General features: G+C 42.3%; 1 protein-coding gene across 1 annotated transcript in view; it reads left to right on the top strand.

Annotated features, from left to right (window-relative positions):
• The first annotated feature begins 14,842 nt into the window (after positions 1-14,842).
• CCDC69 (coiled-coil domain containing 69) overlaps positions 14,843-27,759 on the top strand; it is a 39,421-nt gene continuing 26,504 nt past the window's right edge. Inside the window, exon 1 of the mRNA XM_081951419.1 lies at positions 14,843-15,116. Within this exon, the coding sequence (XP_081807545.1) occupies positions 15,069-15,116 (48 nt within the window). The 5' untranslated portion in view covers positions 14,843-15,068. The remainder of the gene's footprint in view (positions 15,117-27,759) is intronic.

Raw genomic sequence — 27,759 nt, 5'->3', positions numbered from 1 at the left:
GTCAGGTACACTTTAAATAGATGTTTATAAGGCTTCCGGAAACAGCGCTAATACTGGCTGTAACTAAAATTGAAAAAATATAAAAATACCTAAAGTATTGATAAACACTTCATATATTTATAAAAGATAAACATTTTTAAAATCCTAGCACAAGAAAGCACAATTACAAATGTCAACATTCCTAAAAATAATTTCCCCAAATATTACCAAGAATGGCAGAGAAAATATAATGACTTTTTAAAAATTAAATAAGAGGAATACTTAATACCTACATAGTAGTGAAGCTATTTTAGGGCAGTCAGAAGGGTTCCCCAACCCATTCCATTAAATTACAAGAAATTAGTGAAAAGGCAGTGGAGTCAGGTTTTCTTTAGTAATGGAGTATTCTGATGTCCAAAAATCCAACATTCTTAAAAGTGACTCTGTCCTCTGTTCAGTTAAAGAAACATTGCTTCACCACAAGCCTTCCAATAATGATAAAATGGGGGTTGAAAAATAAGGATATCTTTAAAAGGTATATACATACATATTATCCTATGAATGTTAGCGTTTGCAGATGACAGTTGAACCTATTCTACAGGAGCCCACATGACCTGTGACAGTTGTGAGAGGTGGACTGATGATGAAGTAGCTAATTTGAGGGGCTTTTGAGTCGGTGAGACTCTACTTCATGCCAAGCCTAGGCACTACCAGCAAGTACCACTGTGTCAGGGGTAGCCAGGGTAGCCTAGATTTGGGCGGAGTGAGGGGAGAGATAGACAATTGTTCCTCTTTTGTTCAGAGGTTTGTGTAACACACTAGCAGAGTCAAGTTAGACATTTTCTGAATTTGTGACATGCCAAGCCCAAAAGGTTTGCCATCACTGCTTTAAAAATGCCTACCTGCAGGGACTAAAACAACTCACTGAAGGTTGCCCAGGGTTGTATGAGAGAATTAAATTTTTGAACTATCAAAATCTTTTCACCTCTGTTCCATGTCAAAAGGTGGGAAAGCTAGCACTTTGTATCCAGGAGTACATTGTCTGGAGGGAAAAACCCACAGAATCGAGGCTTTCCTTTGGATTAGCCCCCCCCCCCCTACTGCAGTGAAGGAGGAAAACAGAATTTTTCTCAATTTTTCTCCATTTCTGTTTTCCTGAGTTACTTTATTTGTAGAATACCAGCACAGATTTTTGAGATGCAAAATGACTCAAAGCAATCGCAGATGGGCTCTAAAGTATTATTAGCAAGGTGGTGTCCCTTTGACTAATTGTATGCAAAAAAATGTCTGAGCTGCCACAAGTAAGGCGGACCTGTAAATCTGGCAAACCACTTCTCCTATTTATGCCCTGAGATCAAAATTTTACCTCAGCTTCAACTAGAGAGCAAGCTGGAGATCCTACCAAAAGGAAAACAGATTGCCTATAAATTTGACATACCATCCTTGTGGTGATCCCCACCACCACTTTGGTTGAGTGAAAAATGAATTCGCCCAGCTGTTAAACACAGACAACAGGAGACAAAACCCATGTGCTGGTATATTCTCATCTAAAAGCATTGGGTTTGAGCTGTATGTATTTGCATTATAAAAGAGATGTAGACAGGTGGAAAATCCTTTTGTAAGAATAAAATACAGCTAAATCTATTGCAAAAACCAACTTACAAAGTCTGACACTCACTTCTAAAAGAAAAGGAATAGCTTGTAAGAGGCTTTTCTTCAAATTCCACCAAAGCTCCAGTATTTAGAAAAAATACTGTTCCCTTTGTGAACTTTTCTCTGTTTCTAAGCCTTCACATTTAAACACACCTTGTTTAAACAATAACATGTTTGCTATGTTTTTTTTTTTATAAGTCACTTTGGGATGCAGTTGAATAGAAAGAAGTATAGAAGCACATTAAGTAAATGAAATATAATTGGTTTTGATAAGCATACAGCTTGTGATACAAGCTCCTCCCAGATGAGCACTGCTGTTTAGGAGGAGCCACCACTGGTTTCATAAATCTGGCAATGGAAATTACAGCTTGCCCTGGGACTGTGAAACCAAAGGATTGTCTGGCATGGCTCCACAGTACTCAGAGGATGTTTTCAGTTTTGTAGACCACAGAGCTTGCAGAGTTAATTGTACCATCGCAAAGAATGTCACGTAAGATTAATCTTTCCCATAAAATAAAAGCCACATACCAAAATATTTGCCAGTTTATTTATTTAGTTGGATTTTTTAAATCCTGCCTTTATTGTTTTATAAATAACTCAAGCATCAACACTTAAAATGCTCCTTCCTCTTATTTTGTCCAAAACAACAACCCTGTGAAGTAAGTTGTGCTTAGAAGAAAGTGAACTTTCACATCTAATATAGAATGCCTTTATGCATGTTAATATACTAGAGCTCACAGTCTCCTGGTTTCAAGCCTGGTGCCTTAACTACTAGACCAGTGATGGCGCACACTCGTCTGGGATGCAACCCGGAAGAGGAGCTGCCCAGGGAGCATGTGCACCGGCCAGCTAGTCTTCCAGTTGCTGTCGCACATGCACACACAGCGATCAGCTGGCTGGCGTGCATGCTGACTCCGGAAAACGGAAGACCAGCTCTTCCAGTTTCTGACACTGCTGCACGCACAACGGCCAGCTGATCATTGTACGTGCCAGAAGAGGAACAGGTGATGCCGCGCCAGGCGACATGGCCCCACGCGCCACTTTGAGCACACGTGCCATAGGTTTGCCATCACTGTACTAGACAAACTAGTTCTCATATTTAACATAGTTAATATCTAGCCTCAATCCACTTGATAATGAAGAGATTCTTGGCTACTCTCTGCAGTACTGTGCATCTGGTTTTAAAAAGAGCTGCTAGCATCTTGTGGTTTGTTATTCCTAGCAGCAATAGCACTTAGACTTACGGTATATACCACTTTGCAGCCCTCTCTAAGCGGTTTACAGAGTCAGCATATGACCCCAACAATCTGGGTCCTCATTTCTATCAACCTTGAAGGTTTAGATGAGATAAGACAAAGTGAACGTTACAATTATGATTAAACAAGAACAACAAAATTAGAAAGAAGAGAACATGCTTCTATTTGGGAATCAAAGTATTACCCGGAGTGCAACTTCCTTGCTGCTTAGAACTGAATTCATTGGCTGCACAAGAGGAAGATTGTCCAGTAGGTCAAAAAGATCCCTAGTGCTCTTGCCTATTTTTAGCAAGCCTGAATTTGTAACCTCCTTATTTAGCAATCCACCATAAGGAGAGGCCGAGTGTGTATATCACTGTATGCGAGAGTTTGGAGGAGATTGTGACAAAAGATGTGTTCATGGAACATATTACTGCTTCACACCAGGCAGGCAGTGACAACTGCTTTCATTATCTTTTGCAAAGCGTTAAGCATAGTAATAAATAGTAACGGTTCAACATGACTTTCCGTTCCAGTTATCTATTGATCTGCTTCTGCTGAGATGGTAGCAACAGAAGAGAGACGGTGTAAAATTTACACTGTGAATCATCTAGCATGGCTTGATTGTTAGCTCCTTGTTAGCTTTGAGAAATGTGTGTGTGTGTGTGTGTGTGCGTGTGTGTTTGTGTGTGTGAGAGAGAGAGAGACAGAGACAGAGACAGAGAGAGAAGAGAGAGAGAGAGAGAGCGCTTTGTGTATGTGTGTGCCTGCATTCTTGCATGGGCTAGGCTGGCCAGCCAAATTTCGTCATTACAATAATCAGAACAGACTATTAAGCAACCCAAGAATATTCAGTCACTGCATTTGCTCATGCGTTCCACAACTGCTTGCCGTACTGAGTCTTTGCTGGCTGGCTTGATACAGCTCTTGGTTAGACTTGTGCAAAACTATGGCTCGTTTCATCATAGTTTATTGGAAAAGTCAACTACCGCCCGAGAGTGCAAAATGCACAGTGCGAACCACAATAGCTAAATTCACATAAGCGGCTAACTTTTGGGATTGGTGAGTACATCTGGAATATTTAGTTCCGGACACTCCTAGAGCATGGTTTCTAAGAGGTTACTGTGACCCAAATACCCTGTTTCCCTGAAAATAAGACCTCCCCGGATAATAAGCCCAATCGGGCTTTTTAGCGCATGTGGTAAAATAAGCCCTCTCTCAAAAATAAGCCCTCCCCAAAGATATTGCAACACAGCAGCAGCCATAAGGTGACCACGCTCGCCGCCTCCTGCACCTCAAAAATAAAAGACCTCCCCTAAAATAAGGCCAAGTGCTTATTTCAGGGGGTCAAAAGAAAATAAGACGGGCAGCTATAGAAATATAATAAGTAAATAAACACTGAGCTTGCGCCACACAACATTTTTGTTTTTTTAAGAATCTCTGCAGGATTTGTTGTGTGTGGTACGATTCTTTATTATTTCTTTTTTTTCTTCTTTTTACCTTGCCAATAATTTTTCACTTTCTTTTTCATTGTAATTTTTTAATTGTTTATTTTATTTGTAATATCTTTGAAATAAATAAAAAACCAGAAAAATAAAAAATGCCTACAGGATTTGTTGGAGGTTGGCATTTTGCATTGCTACATGTCAGCTTCACATATTTAATGTAGAATATTTATCTCTTACCTCAAAGGCAGGTGGGACAAGGAATCATGTGAACTCTGTGGGAGATGAATTTATAGGCAGGTAAGATAAAAACGGCATTCAAGGACTGAAGCGAAGCCTGTTTTGGATGACATTGCACTTCTCCTGAAAAATGCATTCAGTTTGGGAGTGTCCCTTGATTTTCAGGACCTGATGGATTTGCAGATGGAAGCCATAGAGAGAAGCATACTTTCACCCTACCAGTAGCTCATTGTAGGGTTATTGTTGTGGTCTGTTGGCCGCCGCCCCTCCAGCAGCCAAATCAGATGAGGAGGAGGTGTGCGAGTCAGGGTCAGCATCAAGGCAACCTGAGAGCTCTAAGGGGGAAGAGGGAATGGCGCTGGTAGAGAGAGAGACAGAGAGAGAGAGAGAGAGAGAGAGAGAGAGAGAGAGAGAGAGAGAGAGAGAGGCACAGCTTGGGCCGTCCATCAGCCCTCAGATGGAGAGTCAACAGCCCCCAGGACAGTGGCTGATGAAGAAGAGGAGGAACAGCTGGGTCCAGTGCCTAATGCACAGAAGGCAGAGGAGAGGAGAGCAGTGGAAATCTGTGGGCCGATCCTTGAAACCGAAGAGCTACCGCTGCTAGCAAAGCCCCATCCTAGTTCTGGTGATAAAAGGCAGGGGACAGAAATGAATACATGTGGCAGACAACTATTCATCTACCTGCTGAACAGACCTGTTAGTCTGCGGTGATAGAGGAACTTTTTGCCAGGGCTGCTGGCGCTCCCAATAAAGGAATAATTGATTTAACTACAGAAGATTTGTCGTGTTCCAGCAGTTGGGTCAGAAAAGTAATGTCTAGTGCCAGGGCGTCAAACTCGCAGCCCACCGGCCGGATGCGTCGTGCTGGTCACGCTGGTCACGCCTACCCCCATTTTAGCGAAGGGGGGAAGTCGCGATACATCACGTGATGAAAATGTGATGCTGCGGGTTTGACACCCCTGGTCTAGTAGGTCAAATGTAACTCTTGTGTAAGTCACTGGACCTGGCAAACCTCCCCACGCCTAGCTTTCTCCTGGGCCTCAGGCAGTTTTTAAATAACTACATAAATAAATACCATAATGTAATATGCAATAAATCTCTCATCTTGATTATTGCAAGTCCTAGGTGTGACTCTCCTTGAAAAGTGTCTGGAACAAAATGCAGCAAATAACCTTGTGCAAGGTACAGCAATCACATGATGCCTGAACAGGAAGATCGACACTGGCTGCCAACTGATCACCAGGGAGAATTTGAAGTGTTAGTGCTGACTTTTAAATAGCTTAAGGCTTGAGCATCTGGGGACAACCTCTCTTGCTATGAACCTGTCCAAGTTACTTAAATCGTCAGGGGGGGCCCTTAGGAAAATGTCCCCTTGGCCACAAAGATGTCCATCCAACATATTGAAGAGGAACTTGTGTCTTGTGTAAGTCACAAGCTCTGGAACGTTCTTCAACGTACCTTTGACCGAAGCTTTCCCAATACTTTAAAAAGTGGCAGAGACCTACTGTATTTTTCAGAGTATAAGATGCACCAAGATTTTGAAGAGGCAAATTTTTTAAAAAAGTTTTTGCACTCTGCAGACCTCCCAAAAACCCAATTTTTCGCAAAAATGGGCCTGGTTTTTGTCAAAAAGGGGGGCATGAATAGCCTTTAGGAGGCTTGAAAGTGCTCCTGGAGGGGGGGGGGAATGAGCAAAAAACGGCCCATTTTTCATGAAAATAGGCCCATTTTGTCAAAAAAAGGGCATGCATAGCCTTTAGGAGGCTTTCAGAGTGCCGCTGCGGGCTGGGGTGGGGGGTAAAACGAGCAAAAAACATCCAGTTTTTTGTTCATTTTTGCCCTCTCCAGCCCCCAGCAGCACTCTGGAAGCCTCCTAAAGGCTCTGCACGTCCATTTTTGCAAAGAGGGTGGGGTTTTGGGAGGCCAAAAATGCTGTATTCAGTGTATAATACGCATCCAGATTTTCAGCCTCTTTTTTGGAAAAATGTGTGTCTTATACTCTGAAAAATACGATACTGGTTTTGTAAACTTTAGTTACCCCGAGTTTATTTTCATGTTTTACAATTTGCATTTTGTTTAATTATGCTAACTGCATAAGCAGAAAAACAGGCCACGTATTTAATCCGGAGAATGAGGATGTCCACCCAGCACGATAACTTTTGCAATGAATAGTAATGCACGAAGAAAGAGGCCCATGTCTGAATCGGTGAATCAATTCAGCAAATTAATGAATACAAATATGTTTTCATGTTCTCAGAGATTATAATGTACATTAACTATTTGAAATCCTTACATCAAGAAGTATTGTTTTGTATCCTTACATCAAGCTTGCAAGTAAACAAATTATTATAGCCCATCTTTCCATCAAAACAAAAACAAAAATCTTTCCATCGAAACAAAAAAAAAGCAAATAGTTGAAATACAGTTAAAATGTGCACAGAAATGCTGAAATGATCCTCAACTTACAACCATTTGTTTAATGACCGTTCAAAGATACAGCAACATTGAAAAAAGTGACCCTAACATAGTGGTTTCATAACAACCACTACAGAATTCCTTTGATCAACGTAATCAAATCTCAGGTGCTTTCTGGTCTAGCATGTATTTTTGACGGTTGCAATGTCGTGCGGTCAAGTGATCCACTTTTGCGACTCCCTGACAAGCAAAGTCAATGGGGAAGCCAGATTCACTTAACAACTGTGTTACTAGCTTAACAACTGCAGTGATTCCCATAACAACTGTGGCAAGAAAGGTCATAAACTCACTTAACAATTGCCTCGTTTAGCAACAGAAATGTTGGGCTCAGTTGGGGCTGCAGTTGTACCCAAGTGCAAAAACAAACAACTTGTGAAAACCATGGTCCAATTGAAGGAGCCGATCTTAAATTCTTCTCCTGATGGTACAGAGAGAGAGAGAGGGAGAGAAATGAATCTTGTGTCGTGGTGTTGCTCAACCCTTGGAAACTTTTTCAATTCTCAGAACTTCTGGGAATTGACGTCCACACCTCTTAAAATTCCAAGGTTGAGAAACCCTATTCTATGAGAAGGAATTCCTATCTTAGGTGTGACCGGATTGGGCGGATGCAAAACACTAATCAGCATAATAATCTAGAACTTAGCTAAATTGAACTTAAGGTAAGGTTAACTTTACTATCTGCTCTTCAATGTGGTACAAATAGTCCCCAACTTACAACGGTTCCTTTAGTGACCATTCAAAGTTATAAAGGCACTGAAAAAAAGTGACGTGTGACCATTTTTCAGAGTTACAACCTTTACAGCATCCCCATGATCATGTGATCAAAATTCAGATGCTTGGCAACTGGTCCCTAATTATGAAATTGCTGTGTCCCAAGGTCATGGGGTCCTCTTTTGTGATCTTCTGACAAAGTCAACGGGGAAGGAAAAATTCACTTAACAACGGGGTTACTAATTTATCAACTTCCTTGCTTCACTGAACAATGTGGCAAGAAATGTCGTAAAATGGGGCAAAACTCACTTGACAAATATGCCACTTAACAACAGGAATTTTGGGCTCAGTTGTGAACGCAGCCGCACGGGCTGTGATGGGGAGTACGAGGTACTCCCACGTAACACCTCTCCTGCGCGAGCTGCACTGGCTACCTGTGGTTTTTCGGGTGCGTTTCAAGGTGCTGATTACCATCTTTAAAGCGCTCCATGGCACGGGACCTAGTTACTTGCAGGATCGCATCCTCCCACATACATCCCTGCTGCCAATTCGCTCACACAGGGAGGGACTTCTCCTGGTGCCGTCCACTAGGCAATGCCAATGGGCGACACCAAGGAGTAGGGCCTTCTCTGTGATGGGCCCAACCCTCTGGAATGACCTCCCCCCCGACATTAGAACCACTACTGACCTCCGCTCCTTCCGGCAAAAATTGAAGACCCACCTGTTCCGACTAGCAGGCCTGGCATAATCACAACTGTCCCTCCTGGCAAATGTTTTATCAACTGGTTATTTTTAGGGGTATTGTTTTTAACATTGTGTCTATTTTAGGGGTTTAAAACTTATATTTATATTAGCTTTGTACAGTTCTTTTAATTACATTTTAACCTCCTCCATGCCAACTGTACATATTTAACTTTTTATTGTATTTTGTTATATTCTGCACGGACTGTACACCGCCCCGAGTCCCTTTTGGGAGAGGGGGCGGTCTAGAAGCATTAAATATAAATAAATAAATAAATATAAATATAAATAAAGTTGTGGTCGTAAGTTGAGGACTACCTGTACTAGATAAAGCCCGACTCAGATGATTGCAAAGACAGATCCATGTAAAGGAAGGAGAGAAGGGTGACAACTGGCATGAGTTTGCGATCATTGCACTGTTCCGGGGTCATGTGATTACCCTTTGTAACCTTCCCAAATGGGGGAAGCCAGACTCATTTCATGACCGGATGATTCATTTAACAACTGCAGTGATTTGCTTAACAACTGTGGCAAAAAGGTCATAAAATGGGCCACAGCTCACTTAACAACTGTCTTGCTTAGCAACTGAAATTTTGGGCTCCATTGTGGTTGTAAGTTGAGGGCCTGCATTGGTACATGGTAGAACTTCTCTATAATTCCAAAAAATGCTGCAGTTCAAAGGAACTCTAGAAAATTGGGATCGGGGAAAAATACTCTCATCTAACTTTTCACATCATACATCCATTGAAATGTTCTCCACACACTGGTGAAGATCCCCCTGAGATCTGCAATCAGATTGTCTGGTGTACGGCTCAATAAAATTGCGACATTGAAATGGGACATTGAAATTGCAACAAGGACAACTAAGGATCACAGGTGGTATTCAGCTGATTCTCTCTGGTCCGGGCAAACCAGTAGCTCTGCCCACCCGCCTCGATGTAATGTGCGAGCACTGCGTATGCGCAGGAGGTGGTGCGATGCATAGAAGTGGCACATGCACTCAGATTTGCGAACTGGTAGGGAAGGTAAATGAATCCCGCCACTGTTATGGATGTAATTTATGATGTTTCTTCTGATCTGAATGCCATGCAGTCATGGTAGCTAACCAATTATTTAATCATTTATCATTTAACAAGTAGTTTAAAAAAGTCGCCATCACCTAAACTCTTAATATTGACAAGGCAGGTGCCTGCTCTTGAAACTAACATTTCAAGTGCCCACTTCCTGTTTCCTGTTGTATTCGTTTTGATTTAGGCAGTTTGTGAAATACAGATGCAAAGATTAGAGTTACACACAGTTTCTGTTCCTGAAATTTCAGTCTATATCGTGCAATTTACTTAATGATTTCTTCTACTATTATTATGGCCTCAAAAAACAACAACAGGGGCAACTATTCTGGTAGTTTATCACCTATCTTCTTTCAAATGGCCGGGTAACTACCAATGAGTACTGAGCTCCTATAACGTAGTAGAAGAAGAAATTCTGCAGATGGTACGAGTTGGACATGCTACACCTGCTGAACTTGCTTTTCTGTACAACCGCTGAAGGCATTTGTTTCATTCAATCGTTTAAAATGACTCTTCTTTTTTCCATCCACTGATTTACTGAAATTCCCTTTTATTGTGGTCCGTTCTTGCTCCTGCTGTCTTTTCCTCATTCTTCTTTGCAGAAAAGAAGCAATTGCATGTTCACCTTTGGAAATAGAATACAATTCCTGAAAAGATGCAGGAGTCGTCAACAAACCTCCTCCGATTTCACAGGTTGAGCCACCCCATCGAGGAAGACTACCTCTCATCTCTTTCGCCACCAATCTCTCCTGGTGATGGAATTCTAAGCAACTCTTCCTTTGTGATACATCTGTGCTTATTAAACTTATATCCATCCTCTCATTTAGGACTTCGAGATACAATATTTCCACCTTCTCTATTTCCCCATAGCAACCAAATTCACAGAAAGAGTAACGGAAGCCTGGAACCAACTTCCAGCAGAGGTAGTGAGTCAACCATCAGTAACTGAATTTGAACATTCTTGGGATAACAGAATAATAGCGTTAGAAGGGACCTTGCGGTATTCTAGTCCAACTCCCTGTCCAAGCAGGAAACCCCTATACTGTTCCAGACAAATGGCTCTCCAGTCTCTTCTTAAAAGCCTCCAACTGATGGAGCACCAGAGGTGATATTTTGCCAGTTCACCCCAGTTCGAGCATACTGGTAGTAGTGGCAGCGGGAGGCTCCGCTCACCCGCCCAGATGGCGTCACGGATGCTCGGCGCATGCACACACTCCCGGTTCCAAACCGGTAGCGAAGATTAGAGCATGTTATGCCTGTGGAGCACCCACAACTGCTGAAGGCAAGCTGTTCCACTGGTTAATTGTCCTCACAGTTAGAAAGTTTCCCCTTAGTTCCAGGTTGCTTCTCTTCTTGATTAGTTTCCACCCATTTCTTCTTGTCTTGCCTTCTAGAGCTTTGGAGAAAAGGTTGAACCCCTCTTCTTTGTGGCAGCCCCTTAGGTATTGGAAGGCTGCTTTCATGTCACCCTAGTCCTTCTTTTCACTAGACTAGACATTCCCAATTCCTGCAATTGTTCTTCATATGTTTTAGCCTCCAGTCCCCTAATCATCTTTTCTGGCTCTTCTCTGAACTCTTTCCAGAGTCTCAACATCTTTTTTTATATATTGGTGCAAAACTGGATACAATAGTCCAAGTATGGTCCTATCAAGGCATTATATAGCGGTACTAACACTTCACATGTTAATTGGGAGTGTTTACCCTAATTGGACAAGTACATATCCATCATCTGATAAAAATAAAATAAAAAATAAGTAAAATATAAAAATAATAGTAATTCAAAAAATAAAAAGATAGATTAATAAATAAATAAAGTGAAAGTAAAACAAAAACAAATAAAATCAAAGGGCTGACTCAATGGATCATTAGGTCTTTTTCTGCTGTTAGTTTTCTATGTTTCTAAGGTAGCTTGAGCTACCAGAGAAAAATTGTCCCAAAGTTACTCAGAGAACTGCCATAGCTGAGGGTGGACTAGAATTTCAATTCCATTTCAATTCACTTCCATTACTAGACCACACTGGCACAGCGGGCCGAATGCATAGACCAGGTAGTACTGAATGGAGATAGTATTAAAGTTAGAGGGGAATAATTTGTTTTAAATCAGATTAAATTGTACTTCCACTTTTATCCGCCAGGTGGGGTATCCTATTCCACTGGGTTTGTTCTCATCCCACAGCACTTGAGCAGCTGTTCAACTGCTTTAGCTCATCCCTGTGGCATCTTTTGCCACATAGTTCAGGAAGGGACCAGGCACCTTTGCACTAACTTTGCCTACTCCATTAAGGCACAGAAGCAAGAATATATTTGTTAAGGGGCCATCATTGCTCCCAATCAGCAAAGCTTTCTTAGACTGCACTCAATTCCCCCAAAACCAAATAATCCAAAGTTAGCTGAGCCAACTATTGCCCTTTGTCTTCTTCACTTTGTACCTGCCCTTCTTTCGTTTTCAGCAAGGGTTTCGTGCCTTCCTCACTTCCTGCCTTTCAAACAGCCTTCGAGATATTTTAATTTCTTCTATTCTGACATTTCTCATGATGCCTTCAGCATTTCATTTAAACAGACGGATGCTCCAGTTCTGAACCATTTGATTGCTCCATAACAATAGCGCTCTTACAGAAGCTATGGCAAAACAAGCTGTATGTATGTATGTATGTATGTATGTATGTTAGCTAATTAGCTCGAAATAGATCTATACTAGTCTCCCTTTATTTATTTATCAGTACAAATACAACACAAATTATATATATATATATATATATATATATATATATATATATATATATATATATATATATATATATATATATATATATATATATATATATATATATATATATATATATATATATATATATATATAAAGATAAATTGTGTAGGTACGTAGATCTGTTTATTTTCAATAGAATCATGAACATGGGCAAGCAGAATGAAATCTCTCTCCCTCTCTCTCTCTCTTTCCCTCCCTCCCTTCCTCTCTCTCCCTCTATCCCTCCCTCCCTCTCTCTCCAATATATCAAAATAAACTCAAAATATAAGATAAACCTCCAGATAATTCAAAGATCCCTTAAATGCAGATAATTTAACAGTTTCCTTTTTTGTAGCAACAAGCAACTGCTTTGTAGCTTTCGCTGGGATTCTTCCCAAGAGAGACTTCCCTATCCTTCTTGATGAAGGAAGTTCCTTAAGGGGTGAAATCTTATCTTGCCTAACCCCCCCCCCTTTGAACGGCAACAACTTACAAACAAAGCTCCTGTAATTGAAGTCAGTAACCACAACACTGTCTGCTCCAGAACACCCGCCCTCTCAACCTCTGACGTGACAGATCGTATTGCAGGGAATACTAGGCTGGGCTGAGAGAAGAGGACCACAGTGCTAAGGAGGGACCAGAGCCCACAAGGGTGTGGCCTGGGCAGTGCGGTCAAGCCCAGCAAACCCACATGTCCATATCCAGTGTTCTGGATTATGAATATCAATGAGCCAAGATGGAAAGAGGATAGCTATGTGTTCTCTCACTGAGAGATTCTGCCTTCTTGCAGTCCTCTCTGTAGAGACGAGGCCAATTCTGCTTAGGCAGCCAGTTCTTGCTATCCTCAATAGACAGACCAGGGCTTAGATGATGGTGGCTCAGTTTAAGCTGAATGATAGACTGATTGCAACCTGTTTCAGATAAACCGAACACTGGAAATGCATCATATCACACATTAAGCATCAAGTCATGATATATAAACTGCAGTAACTGGCAAGCACTAGGACTGTATGTGATTTGGAATGAGGTAGAAGACACATTTCAAAATTTGCCAGAATGTAAATGTAATTTCTGCTGCTTTCTTGAAGCAGTCAAGCATTCTTCAGATTTCTGTGTGATCAGGAAAAAGGAAAAAAGTCGCTACTTCAGTTTAATGTGCCAGTATGGTCTAGTGGTTAAGGCACCAGACTAGAAGTCAGGGGATTATGGGTTCTAGTCCCGCCTTAATCATGAAAGCTGGCTAGGTGACCTTGGACCAGTCTCTCTCTCTCTCTCTCTCTCAGCTCACAGGATTGTTGTTGTGAGGAAAATAACAGGAGGAAAGTGTGTTGGAAATTATAATAACTCAAGGTGTGTGCTTTAAGTTATTAATATGCAAATGATCAGGCAGGATATAAATAAATAAATAAATGTAACTTTTGTATTAGCAGATTCCTTGAACACATTACATCATAAACCAGAGCTTACTACTCACAATGGTTGGTTCACAAAACATGCTCAGCCCAAATCATAACAGCAGCAGCATAATGGGCACACATGGCTTTTTGTGTTACCTCTTTGTGCTATTTGTATGCTGTTTCCCTGCTGGAATTTTGGTGCAAAGCTACCACTAAAGGCAAAGAGGTTAACGCTGGTGAAAGTTTTCATCTAATATATGAACAAGTTCTTGCACAAATAGTTAATGCCAATTCATATAGCAGTTTATGCGCCAATTCATTATGTAGCAGTCACTGGAGTCCATAGGATGGGAAATAAATGACATCTGCATAATGAAGTCATCACACAAATCACCACTTAAGTACCTGGGTCAAATGTCAGGATGAAAGTCTGTAATGGCTAAATTGGGTGCGTCATCATTTTATTGTCACTGTGGTTTGCTGCAGATGATACTGCTAATAACTTCATCTCAGACTAATGCAATCTATTCGTTAATGTGTGGTTGGATTTGTATTCCATGTTTCTACCTGAAAAGGGAACTCAAGCAGAATGAGGCATGAAGAAAGTGCAGAATACATGAATAAAATAAAAAAGATACTGTAAAACCAATTTTAGAATGCATGTATATGTATGTATGTATGTATGTATGTATGTATGTATGTATGTATGTATGTATGTGTGTTACAACCCCTGGTATGCCCAAATATGCCTTTATTTATTTATCAGCACAAATACAACACACACACACACACAAATCATTATATCATTAAGACAAAAATAAAGTCTCTTTCACGTTGAATTTAATGATAAGGAACTGCCCTTACAAATCCATGGGTTTTCTTGGCAACAATAGGAAGCCGTTTGCTGATTTTTGTTTTCCTGGGTTCCTTTTTCAACTGTCCAGTTTAAATCCCCAGGGATTTCCAAATACACTCTCATCCAAGCGCTAATTAAGGTTTGGAAATTAAGGGGGAAATCAGCCGAGGTGGACTAGTTGCTAGTCTCAGACCAGGAAAGGTTACCATCTGGACAGCGGGACCTGACCGGGGTATCTGTTTTGTGCGAAAACGAAAGCACGGCAGACTTTTTCGACAGGCGCTTTTCTTCTGATACTTACGGCGCTCGACTGCCTAAGCATGAAGTTGAAACGGGCTGTTTTCAGGTTCCGTTTCAGGGTCTTAGAGGAGGCAGCGAACGAGATGGAGACCTCGCCTGCCGCCGGTGGCGGCGGCGGCAGCTGGGACGGCGGGGATTGCCGCTGCCGCCGGTGCCCTCGGTCTTAACCCCTTGACCCCCGCAGGGCTCCCTCCCTCCCTCCCAGCCACACAAGCGAAGAGGAATGGGCTGCAGGGAGAGTAAACCGGGCTGCTGTGAAGCTCGAAGGAAGGTAAAAAAAAGAAAAAGCGCGCGGGGCAGGGGCGGGAAAAGTTACTCGGGGCTGCCGCGGGTGGTATTTCGGGGTGGGCTGGCACCTTGATTTCTCTTGACAGCCCGGGTATCGGTCCCGAAGATGAATTGGGGCGTGTGGAATCTCCCCCCCCCCCCGATTTCTTGCAAACTCTTTCATATGGGTACACACACACACACACACACACACACCACACACACTTTGTAGTGCCACGAACTTCAATCTGTTCGCGAAGCGGAGGCGGGCGAGGCGTCCGGGAAAGGGAAAGGAAGGAGCTCTTTAGCAACAAAGCCCAGAAGTTTGCGACCGCAACAGCGACAAGTGGGTGCGTGTGAACAGATTCAGCGGCTAGTCAAGCTTTCTCCGCCTCCGCCCCGAAACCAGGCAGATCATCCGAACGATGGCTGGAGTCGAACGGACCTTTCGCCCCTAGCAAACAAAGGGAGCCCTCCTTTCCAGCTACAATGCGCGGGGGGGGGGGAAGGAAGGAGGGGGAGGCAGCAACAGCCGACGGCGAAGTCAACTTTTAGAAGAGATACATTACAGTCCAAGGGATGTTTGCTTCTCGCTTGTAGGGCTGGCGATGGGAGTCTAGGGTGAAGTTCCCGTTACTTCCCCACCCCCATCCCCAAGGAAATTTGTGTGTCTCTACCTGATCGCGCGTAAAGGTCCGTTGCTCGTGATCGTACATCCCGTCCCAGATTAACTTCTCACTAAACCGCCTTTAATTCAGTAAAGGGTAGGTTTTTATTTTAAAAAAGGTTTAGAAACACCTTGGCTAATATTTATAGGTTGTATTCACGCCAAGAGGCTCTTCTATAATCCAGGATTTACAAATCACAGTAGCTGACTTCATACTAAGCTAGAACCAGCAAACTTCACAATGGAATAGAATAGAATTCTTTATTGGCAACGTGTGATTGGAGACACAAGGAATTTGTCTTTGGTGCATATGCTCTCAGTGTACATAAAATAAAAAAATACATTTGTCAAGACTCACATGGTACAACACTTAATGATAATCATAGGGTACAACTAAGCAATCAAATCATATTAGGAAACAATCAATATAAATTGTAAGGATACAAGCAACAAAGTTACAGTCATAAGTGGGAGGAGATGGGTGATAGGAACAACGAGAAGACTAATAGTAATGAGCCTTAGTGAATAGTTTGACAGTGTTGGGGGAATTATTTGTTTAGCAGAGTGATGGCGTTGGAGGGGGGGAACTGTTCTTGTCTCTAGTTGTTCTGCAGTGCTCTATAGCCTCGTTTTAAGGGTAGGAGTTGAAACAATGTATGTCCAGGATGTGAGGGAGTCTGTAAATATTTTCACAGCCCTCTTTTTGACTCGTGCAGTATACAGGTCCCCAATGGAAGGCAGGTGGTAGTAATTGTTTTTTCTGTAATGTATGTTTCCTTGGTGTTGTCTTTGCCATTGTGATGAGTAAACCAGGATTTTAACACAATGTGGATGTTTATGCCACACTGAGAAACTTATCCAAGGTTTTCCAAATAGACTGTTAACATAATGCAAGCACTTATTTTGAATTCAGTATCCAGAGGCAAGGCCTAATTTACACTTGCTGGATGTCTAGGAAAAGAAGCAACATCAGTATGTAATTTTCAACTGGAAAAATAAAAATAAAATCTATCTCAAATTGTAGAACAGGCAGTGAAAATTCCACTAACCTTCTCCTTTGTTTAAACAAGAAAGTTTCTACCAGGCTATTATCTTGTATTTAAAATGATGCTTCCAACCACATTTTCAGGCAAATAGCAGTGCCTGTAATTCCATCATGCTTATTTTGGGGTCAGGATGTATTTGTTTAGTTTAAAGATGCGAGCAAGAGCAGCTTGATGGAGTGGCAAGGTATTAACTTTTTATAGAAGTCGTTATCTTGAATTAAAGTTTTACTAGGCAACAGGGGTATGTTATATAAAATCTATATAAAAAGTTTTGAGTAAAGTTAGATTTAAAAAGTTTGTGCAGCTTTTTCTTTTTTAATCAAATTCTTTAGCAAAATACAGCATTTATGGGACATATTACAGGGCTACTTAAAATGAACTATATGAGAATGATGCATTTTGAACACTGAATGACACATACATACTAAACTCAAGTGTGAATCATTTGTGTAGTGGTTAAGGCTTCAGGCTAGAAACTGGGAGATAGTGAATTCTAGTTACACCTAAGCCACAAAACCAACTGGATGACTTTGCTAGTTCACTCTCTCTCAGACCTAGGAAGGAGGCAATGGCAAACCACTTCTGAAAACTTTGTAGGACTTGTCCAGGCAGTCTCTAAAAATCAGACATAATTAAATGGGAGAAAAAATTGATACACCATCTAATCTTCTGATTCTAAACAGCATGAGACTCATGAAATAAAAATGCATACACATAATGATGAAATCCATCTATAAAACCAATAAATAGCAAACAAAACATCCATCTTTCCTTTCCAGCAACTCCTTCAGCCCTGGACTGATTCTTCACTACAGGTAGTCCTCGACTTACAACAGTTCATTTAGTGACTGAAGTTACAACGCCACTGAAAAAAGTGACTTATGGCTGTTTTTCATGCTTATGACCATTGTAGCATCCCCATGGTCGTGTGATCAAAATTCAGAGGCTTGGCAACTGACTCATATTTATGACGGTTGCAGTGCCCCGAGATCATGTGATCCCCTTTTGTGACCTTCTGACAAGCAAAGTCCATGGGGAAGCCAGATTCTCTTAACAACCATGTTACTAACTTAACAACTGCAGTGATTCACTTAACAACTATGGCAAGAAAAGTCATAACATGCTTTTAGGTGAGCAAAACTCACTTAACAAATGTTTCACTCAGCAACAGAAATTTTGGGCTCAATTGTTGTCATAAGTCGAGGACTAACTTTACTTTTTTCAAATGGGCCATTGCTTCTGACCCACTTGCTACCCTTAAGTATAACTGTGTGCAGAAATAAGGAGAAGAGAAAGAGGGAGGGAGGGAGGGAGAAAGGTTAAGTCAGGGGTGTCAAACTGGCGGCCCGCCAGTCGGATGCATCATGCGCAGGCCATGCTCACTCCAGCTTTGTGAATGGGGAAAATGTTGCAAAATGTCACGTAACGACAACGTGCCATGGCGAGTTTGACACCAGTGGGTTAAGTCACCAGGCTAGAATTCCAGGGATCGTGAATTCTAGTCTTACCTTAGGCATAAAGCCAAGTGGGTAACCATGGGCCAGTCACTCTCTCTGCTCTAGGAAAATAATAGTGGCAAATCACATCTGAAATCTTGCCAAGAAAACTGCAGGAACTATTCCAGACAGTTGCCAGGAGTCAACACTGACTCAAAAGCATAATTAAACAAACAAACAAAAACTCTGGTGAGTCTTTTTGTTCTGTACCTAACTTGCACAGTGAAGATGAAAGAGTTTTGCAAGATGCAACTCTCTATTTCTAAAAGGAAGTGCCACATTCCCGATCATCAAACCACACATACAAAAACCACCATAATTACTGATAGACGAAACTAATGCTTTGCCATGAGCAGAAACACGATTGATCGATTATTGGTTGATTCATACGGTGAACACAGAATCCCTACTTGAGGCCGTGTTTCACCTAACTGAACTTTGGGCCCTGTGAAAACGATGGTGCAAACCTTTGCAAAAAGTCATTGAAGCAGTAAATATTCAAAATAATCATATTCTGCTCAGAAACACCTATGTTTGCCATTACCTACTTTTCCCATTTCCCAGATTAAAAAGAAATCTAAAAAGACAGGCCTGTTGTTCTCTGTGTTTGGAATCCATGCTTTGAGTTACTAAGAAACATCTTTTTTTCCATCTTTTCTTTGGCAACGCGCACCTGTAAAAAAAATCTGCTTCTCAATAAATATGCTTAACTCAGTTGCATAATACATTAATCTCCTACATGCAGTGAAAACAGTTCTGCACCAGCCCGGAAGAACTCTGAGAGAAACTTACATCCAGATTACTCTATCTCCGTGATGACGAATCTATGGCATGTGTGCCAGAGGTGGCGTGCAGAGCCCTCGCTGTGGGCACGCGCACTCTCAACAGCTGCTCCTCTGGTTTCTGGCAGGCACATGCGCACCAGCCAGCTGTTCTTCATGGGGGCCAGAAAACAGCCAGGAAACGGCCCAAAAAACAGTCTGAAAACGGCCTGAAAAATAGCCCAAAACCATGGCCGTTTTCCAACTGTTTTTCGTCCAAAAAAGGGCCTGAAAACACCCAAAATACAGGCATGTGCGCACCGCTGTCTTCGGGTTTCCGGCACTCCAGCACACGTGTGCAAGCACCACATACATATTTGTGTTCCGGTTTGGGCACTCGGTGCCGAAAATGTTCGCCATCACTGCTCTGTTTTAAAACCATCATGTGAAAGGCAGAGGTTCCTTTGAAAGAACAGGAACTGGAAAATACCATGAGCTTAGGTTATTGGTATTAATGGACTCGACTTACCTTTATGTATGACAAATCAAGTGAGAATTTCTCACAAATCCCTTACAAAACACACCATACCTTATCAAGTATATCCTTTGCCCACAAATTATTAACATTGGAAACAAAATGTATTTAATTTCTTGTGCCAGTGAAAGGGAAAAACAGTGGTAAATACGTAATTCTTTTGGGGCCTGCTCCTGATTTTGTCAATTAATCATTAATACCATTGCAAAGCCAAGGGTATCCTGCAGCCCATTTGGCTGACGTCTAAAAATTAATTGATATATACCTTATTCCAGGGGTGTCCAAACTTGGGAACTTTAAGACTTGTGGACTTCAACTCCCAGAATTCCCCAGCCAGCCAATTCCCCTGCCTTATTCCTATTATATGCCAAAGGAAATAAATAACTTTGCAGTCTGCACAGATGCAGGTCTACTTCTCAGCCCCCTCCCTTTTTAATTTCCCCCCCACGTTTTCTAGGGCATCGGAAATGCACAGAGGTTTACATCAGGAAGAGAAGGAGGTTTCTAGCAGACTGGTTGCAGCTACATATGAGTCCAGAATCAGGGACAGCATTATTTACTCTGTTCTGAAGTAAACTAGTAGATAAACGTCTACAACAACGTTTCCAAGCTGGGACTACATTGGGAAGGGTGAATGCAATGCCAACAGTTACCATTGAGTACCATTTAAGATTAAGGGTGCCACAGTCTATAGCTTTTATTATTCAACTGTTTAATTTTAATGTACTTTGGATGAAGAACAGAGAGGAAATCAATTATTCAAAAGTTTATGTGAAGAGATTCACACAAATGTATCTTTTCCACGCTAAGTAGATTTAGTGATAGCTATCTTATTTTCCATCATGCGTTGTCTATTTCTATGATGGCAAACCTATGGCATGTGTGCCACAGGTAGCACACAGAGCCATATCTGCCAGTACATGAGCCATCAGCTCCAGTGCGCAGGTACACACCAGCCAGCTGATTTTCAGCCTTCATTTTTGCCCTCCCCAGGCTCTGGAGGCTTTCCTAGAACCTGGGGAGAGCAAAAACAGCCTCCTGGTAAAGCAGGAAATACCAAGCTCAGCTTGGAGGCGAACATTGTGGCGTGCAGGGGGGGGAGCATGGAGGGGGGTTGTGCATGCATGCGCATGTGGGGGTGTGGTTTGCATTATGGGTGCTGGCACGTACACGCACTAGTCCGCACGCGCACTCACATTCTTGGCACCCAACAACAAAAGGTTTAGCCATCCCTGGTCTATTTTGTCCTTGTAGAGCTGATCTTTACTATCAGTTAGAGATTTTTTAAAAATTGTATCTTCTTTTAAAAAAAGGCTCAGGCAAGATTCAATGGAATTAACCATTTGTCCCCTTGCAACCAATTGTATCCATCACAACTCACAATGTCAAAAGGATAGCATGCACCCACTATATCACTGCACAAATAGTACAATGATGTAATGGCATCCTGAGGTCTGATAAAAGTCCATTAAATCATGTCCTTTGCATGATGATATCACGATGTACTTTGCCCCTCTCCACAATTGTCCAGTAAAGAAGGCTAGTTCAACTGGCAGACAGGGCAGAGTTTTCCACCTCACATAATGGCACAACTAAATAAGCCGTAACTCAGGATTGCTTTGTTTTATACAACATCTTGAGCCATAATTTGTTTATTTGGGCTTAGTGCATTGCATGAATCTACTAAGCCCCCCGGTTAATAAACTGTGACCTCTGAGTTAAATCAACTGTGTCAAATTGGCACCTTTCAACCGTGTGTTCTGCTTCCAAAGTGTTTAGCAATGGCAGGTGAGCTGGTAATTGAAAGAGTGTTCAAAATGAACCAAATCCATAAACATGTGCTAGAAACTTTTGAGATTAGGGCCAGCTGGTAGTATCCAATACAGAATGTTGTTTTCTTTGGTTTGCTTTGACTGTCTTGTGCGATTCCAACTATTGTAGTTTGTAAACCATGATTTATAGGTTAACATTATGACCAGACCAGACTACTGAAACAGAGAAGGTTTGATTGTGTGAGCTAACTAGATAGGAACCAGCTGTTTGGGTAGGGCTGTCATAATATTCCATGTAGCAGCTTCTTTGCCATTTCAAGGGTGTGGGCTCTGTCATCTATTTTTGTTTCTTAGAGGACAAGAAGATAAGGAAATGATTGTGTTGGTGCCACAGCCAGAAGCCCACGGGGATCTGTAGCGAGAGGAATGCTGGCTGAGCTGCCCAGAGGATTGTAGTGTTACTTTATATCAGGGGTTGGAATTCAGCTGCCTGGCACAAGGGGAGACAACGTGTGTTTATAGTCTGATCCCTGGTGGGGAGAAAGGCTGAGAGATGGCTGGCCTCATTCCAGAACCAGATTAGATATCCTGCACTACTGGGGAACAATCCTGTAACAAGCTAGAGTTTTATGAAACGTAAGCAGGCGAAGTCTGAGCAAACGGGCAGAAATGAAAAGACACAGGATAAAATGTGTGGGAACAAAACAATTCTGAAGGAATTTTTCTTGCATTCTTGTGACTCTAGTTAACGAAGTTTCTTTACTGCATCTGAGATGATTTGCTGGGTCTTTAGACTTAGAATAGCCTCAGTCTTTAGCTTGCTTCCAGATGTCTTGGACTACAAACTCTATAATCTATACCAAGCATACATGAATTGCTGGACAAGTGTTGAAGTTAGAGTCTAACACAGTTGTGGGATATCAAAATAGGAAATGTTAATCTATGGTCCCCTATCAACTACAGAGGGAGAGGTTCTTTTCTCAGAGATGTGTTTATCTGAATTCTTGTTTGTTTGTTTTTTTTGTTTAATTTCTAGGTTGTCCATCTCAAACCAATTGATTTTTGGGTGGGGTATCAACCAAGACCCAGGGGCAGAGTGGCTGGATGGGCCCTTTCATCCGGGACTCTATGGTAAATGCACTGCTGCACTCATGTCAGAAAAACCAAGGTGCTTCTGGGCTGGAAGGATTAGCCGGTGACATCACTGTTTCCCAGTTAGGGGCACACGCCCCCAGCAGGAGCTGGTACAAAGGACAGGAACTCATCCTGTCCCACAACAGCTGATGGATCTTGAACAAAGGCTTGCTATTCTCCAATCCGGGATCCCAACCACTCGAGCAACCGTGCTCCTTTCAGAGATACTGCCCACAGTCATGGTGTCAGACCCTTTAAGTTGGTGATTCGTATCAGACTCTTTAAGTTGGCCTCCAGAGATTGTTGCTTCTGTCTCAGTCTCCCTACTGCAAAGCAACCCATCTGGTTGAGCTCCAGGACTCGGTAGCTGAGTTGGCAGCAAGTCTTTAATCTGACTTCTCTGGACATGAAGCAATAGGCATCTCAGGAGTTCATGAGCCACCAGGTCTGATCCAGATAATTGAGGGCCCAATGCATTCCATCACTTCTTTGTCATAGTCACATCACTTTCTGATTAGCCTTAGAGCTGTGATGGCGAACCTAGGTGACACGCAGAGCCATTTGTTAGGGCACGTGAGGCGTTGCCCTGTCAGCCCCAGCGCACATGTGCATGATGGCCAGATGACTTCGGCCTTCATTTTTGGCCGTTTTTCACCCTGAAGCCTCCGGAGGGTGAAAAACAATCCAACGTGCAATCCAGAAGTTCAGGAATAGACTTCTGGTTTGTGCATTGGGCTGTTTTTCTCCCTCCAGAGGCTTCATGGAAGCCTCCTGAAGCCTCCAGAGGGTGAAAAACGGCCCTACAGGCAACCGGGAAGTCTGTTCCTGAACTTCTGGGTTGCCCTTAGGACCATTTTTTGCCCTCAGGAAGCTTCAAGGCGGCCTCCTGAAGCCTCCAGAGGGCCTCCGGGGGGCAGGGTGGGGGAGACCGTTTTCGCCCTCCCCTCTGGAGCCTGGGGAGGGCAAAAAAACGGGCCCATCATGCACCAAAAATGGGGGAAGGGTGGGGGTCACATGCGCATTCACAGGGGGGTCACGCACATAGAATTATGGGTGTGGGCATGCCTGTGCATGACACCCCCCCACGTTCCCACATTTTTTGCACGCAATGGCAAAAAGTTTAGCCATCACTGCCTTAGAGGGTCCCTAGAGTTCTTAGAGTACTCTTAAAGCACCACAGGTGCCTGGATGACTGCTCCATCCAAGTGACTGATGGACCCAGATGAGTTCCAAAGGGAGGTTTGATGCATAGTGTGGCTGAAATCTTAGTCACTGCATAGAATGAGGGGGTGAGTTTTGGATCACCTATGCTACCTTTCCTCTCCAGCATAGCCTAGGTCTCTCCTTAGTTGACAAAGGCACTTGGGGAGATGAAGCAGAAGAGGTCACCTCAGTCCTTTGGAGCACAATCCCATGGGAGATCAGGGGAACATCTACTCTTTTAATCTTCTGGAGGGCTGTGAAGACCTGGCTTTTCATGCAAGCATTGGGCTAGGATGTTTGCCTGGGAGGATGGGCATGTTTTTATGTTTCATGAATTGTTGAGAGATGCCTGGAGACATTGTATGAATGGGTAACCAAATAAGTCCAATAATAAACAAGTAAGTAAGTAACCTAAAAATGAAAAAAGAGACTTTGTGCCTCTTAACATAGTTGCAAAGATGTCTCCCACCTCATTTTGTAAATAATAGGACAGACCCACATTTAACCCACACAGCTGTGCTGCTATTTTTAACAATACAATAAGAAATCAAAGTTAGTTTTCTATTTGTGATATTATATTAAATACTAAGCTATCATAGCAATATAAATTGATGCATTTGAATTGTAGTGGCTAACAGGGAAGCTAACAGCATGAAATTTGGCATGGATCTGAGATCTTATTAGGTGGTTAAGCATCTGCATCTCTTGAACACATTCCGTATTATTGTGTTTTTAAATATACATTTAAATGTGTTTTGAATAACCAAATAAAATGAGATAATGGCTTCCTACATTAGCCATCCCCTTAGCCTGGATTACAAGAAGTACTTGACTACACTTCAAATATGTCTCCAATCACGCTAATTGGAAATCACAAGTTTTGTAGTTCTAAAGCCTGGAATATAGGGTATACAGATTGAACGCTATATAATTAACAAAAACCACCCACAGTCACAAAATAAATACATATCTTTTAGAGTATACATATTCTAATTCATCTGTGAATCAAGCTTGCTAGAACAATCTTAGTCAATGCATTTTAATTACAATGAAAGACTATTGAATGATTGATTGTTCTCTACCATGGAACAATCCATTTTGTCCCCAGGCGAGGACTTTTAATATCTGTTTGTTTGCATCCCACCTTTAGTATCTTTATAAATAACTAAAGATGGCGAACATAACTAATACTCCTTCCTCCTTCTCCTATTTTCCCCACAACAACAACCCAGCGAGGTGGGATGAAGTGAGAGAGAATGACTGGCGCAAAGTTGCCCAGATGCCTAAAGCAGGACTAGAACTCGCCATCTTCTCATTTCTAGTCTGGTGCCTTAACCTCTTGACCAACTGGCTTCAGAATATAATACGTTACAGCTCTCTCCAACTATGATGGCCACTATGCTTGTTTGGAATGATGGGAATTGCAGTCTGGCATATTTCTAATGCATAAAATCAGTAAAAGCTACGCTATGCCAAGAGATTTCTACACTGGAATTTTCCAAGGATGATATCTTATCATTTAAGTGGTCTCCACACTTAAAGACCAATGGGAACACCACTGCCTTCTCTCTCTCTCTCTCTCTCTCTCTCTCTCTCTCTCTCTCTCTCTCTCTCTCTCTCTCTCTCCCTCCCTCCCTCCCTCCCTCCCTCCCTCCCTCCCTCTCTTTCTCTCCCCCCGCGCTCTCCCCACCCCTTCTCTCTCTTGCAGTGGCTAAATGGAGAAGTTACCATTCCTCCCAATCACTTTTTGCCTCTGATTGTCAGTATTACACCATCTCCTGCAGTCTGGAATGAGAGAAACCGGATCCTGTCTTTCCTCTATGTGACATTATTTCAGGATATGAAGAGTGCTATCATATCCCCTTCTTGTTTGTGATTTTTTTCACAGAGTAACATATGCAGTTCTTCAGAGATTTTATAGCACACAGAACATAAGGGAATAAAGCCTATTCTGTTGTGGCTGAGTATTAGCTGATATGAACATAAGACCAAGTGACCGAATATCTGTTTTACGGCTTTAATCATCAAGGACTATTCTACAGATTTGGAATTTTAGATCTAATTCAAGTACTGCTTAAAAACCGCATTTGTACGGCTGAAAATATAACTGGTGAATGAAATGAATGAAATAATTTCGTTTTCTCAACTGTAGCTGTCTCCTGACACGATTCCTGAAAGTCTTAGTCAGCCATTGGGGGGGTGAGGTGGGGGCTGGAAATTATGTGAGTTATGATTTCAGATGCATCTGGAGGAAGGATGAGAGAAACTCGTGTTCATAAATATGCAATGCACAATGTATAGAGACACCTAAGAGATGGTTACATTATATGTGGCTCAGTGGCTAAGACACTGAGCTTGTCGATCAGAAAGGTTGGCAGTTCAGCGGTTGGAATCCCTAGTACAGGTCTCCTGCGTGCACAGGGGGTTGGACTAGAGGACCTCCAAGGTCCCTTCCAACTCTATTACTGTTTAGTTCTCTGCCGAGTGTAATCTCATTGGCAAACTCAGATGTTTAGATTGGACCTACAGCTCCATCTTTTTCTAGTCTGTTAAATATTGTTGCGACACTTAGGTCATTTCCTTTCATGCATTCTACCCATCTTTAAGTTGGCAGATTAGCACATAAAGCATGAAATTTTTTTCTGGCCCCTTAGTTGAATTTGATTGTGCTTTAGCCAGCCATGAGTCTAAGATAGGGGTGAGAAAACTGCGGCCCTGGAGCCACATGTGGCTCTTTCAACCCTCTGCTGCGGCTCCCTGTTGTTCAAAATATGTGACACCCGCCAGAATGTGATTTATTAAGCTCTTTGACCCTGGAAGGCCAACCATGGATAAATCCAAGAAAAGAAAAGTTTCAGAAGAAAACAGAACGTTTAATTCAACTACGTAGGCTAGTTTTGTGGCCGCTCAGGAAATAGTCAGGCGCGGAAAGGGTTTTGTACCTCCCGGTGTTTTCTTTTCTGTGGGAAACAGGTCCAAATGGCTCGTTGAATGTTTAAAATTGCTGACCCCCAGCCTAAGAGGTAGTACCATGATTGAAGAAGATTAAATAGAACACTGTATTATGTAAAGCACGAACGGCCTAGCAAAATTATTTGACATCTATCCTGTATACAGGTAGTCCTTGACTTATGACCACAATTGAGCCCCGAATGTCTGTTGTTAAGTGAGATGTTTGTTAAGCGAGTTTTGTTCCATTTGCTCCATTTTACAACCTCTCTTGCCACGGTTGTTAAGTGAATCTGGCTTCCCCACTGACTTTGCTTGTCAGAAGGTCGCAAAAGGGGATCACATGACCCTAGGACACAGCAACCGTCATAAATATGAGCCAGTTGCTAAGCATCTGAACTTTGATCATGTGACCATGGGGATGCTGCAAAGGTCGTAACTGTGAAAAACAGTCATCAGTCACGTTTTTCAGTGCCGTTGTTGTAACTTTGAACGCTCACTAACCAAACCGTTGTAAGTTGAGGACTACTTGTACTGAAATAATGTCAATCCATTGCCCCCTGATGTTACATTTTGATATCAGCAGACGCAATATAGCAAATATAATGCAGGTAGTCCTTGACTTACAACCATTTGTTTTTGTGACCATTCAAAGTTACAATGGCACTGGGGAAAAAAGAGATTTATAATAGTTTTTCACACTTATTTATTTATTTATTTATTTATTTCTTAGATTTTTAAACCGCCCCCTCTCCCAAAAAGGGAGTGGTGGGTTGCTGCGGGTACGGCCCGGTACGGCTGAATCGGTAGTGGCCAGGAGAAGCTGAGACCATACCGGTACAGTGGTTCGTTTGGACCACCCGCCACCCACCCTCTATTTCTGTTTTTATGGGAAACGGAAATGTGCGCCTGCGCGCACTGCATGCGGCCCCTGTGCGAGCCCCAACAAGCAGCTGGTTGTCACAGGGGCAGTGGATTGTGCATGCGTGTGCAGCGCACGTCCGGCCCGTGCACGAACAGACCACGAGCAGCGTACCGGTAGTGACAGTAAGAGCAACCCACCACTGACGACCACTGCAGCATC

The sequence above is a fragment of the Natrix helvetica genome (assembly GCF_964273705.1).
Source record: "Natrix helvetica genome assembly, chromosome: 1".
Taxonomy (NCBI): domain Eukaryota; kingdom Metazoa; phylum Chordata; class Lepidosauria; order Squamata; family Natricidae; genus Natrix; species Natrix helvetica.
The sequence above is the reverse complement of the archived record's forward strand: the minus strand, read 5'-3'. Positions and strand labels throughout refer to the sequence as shown.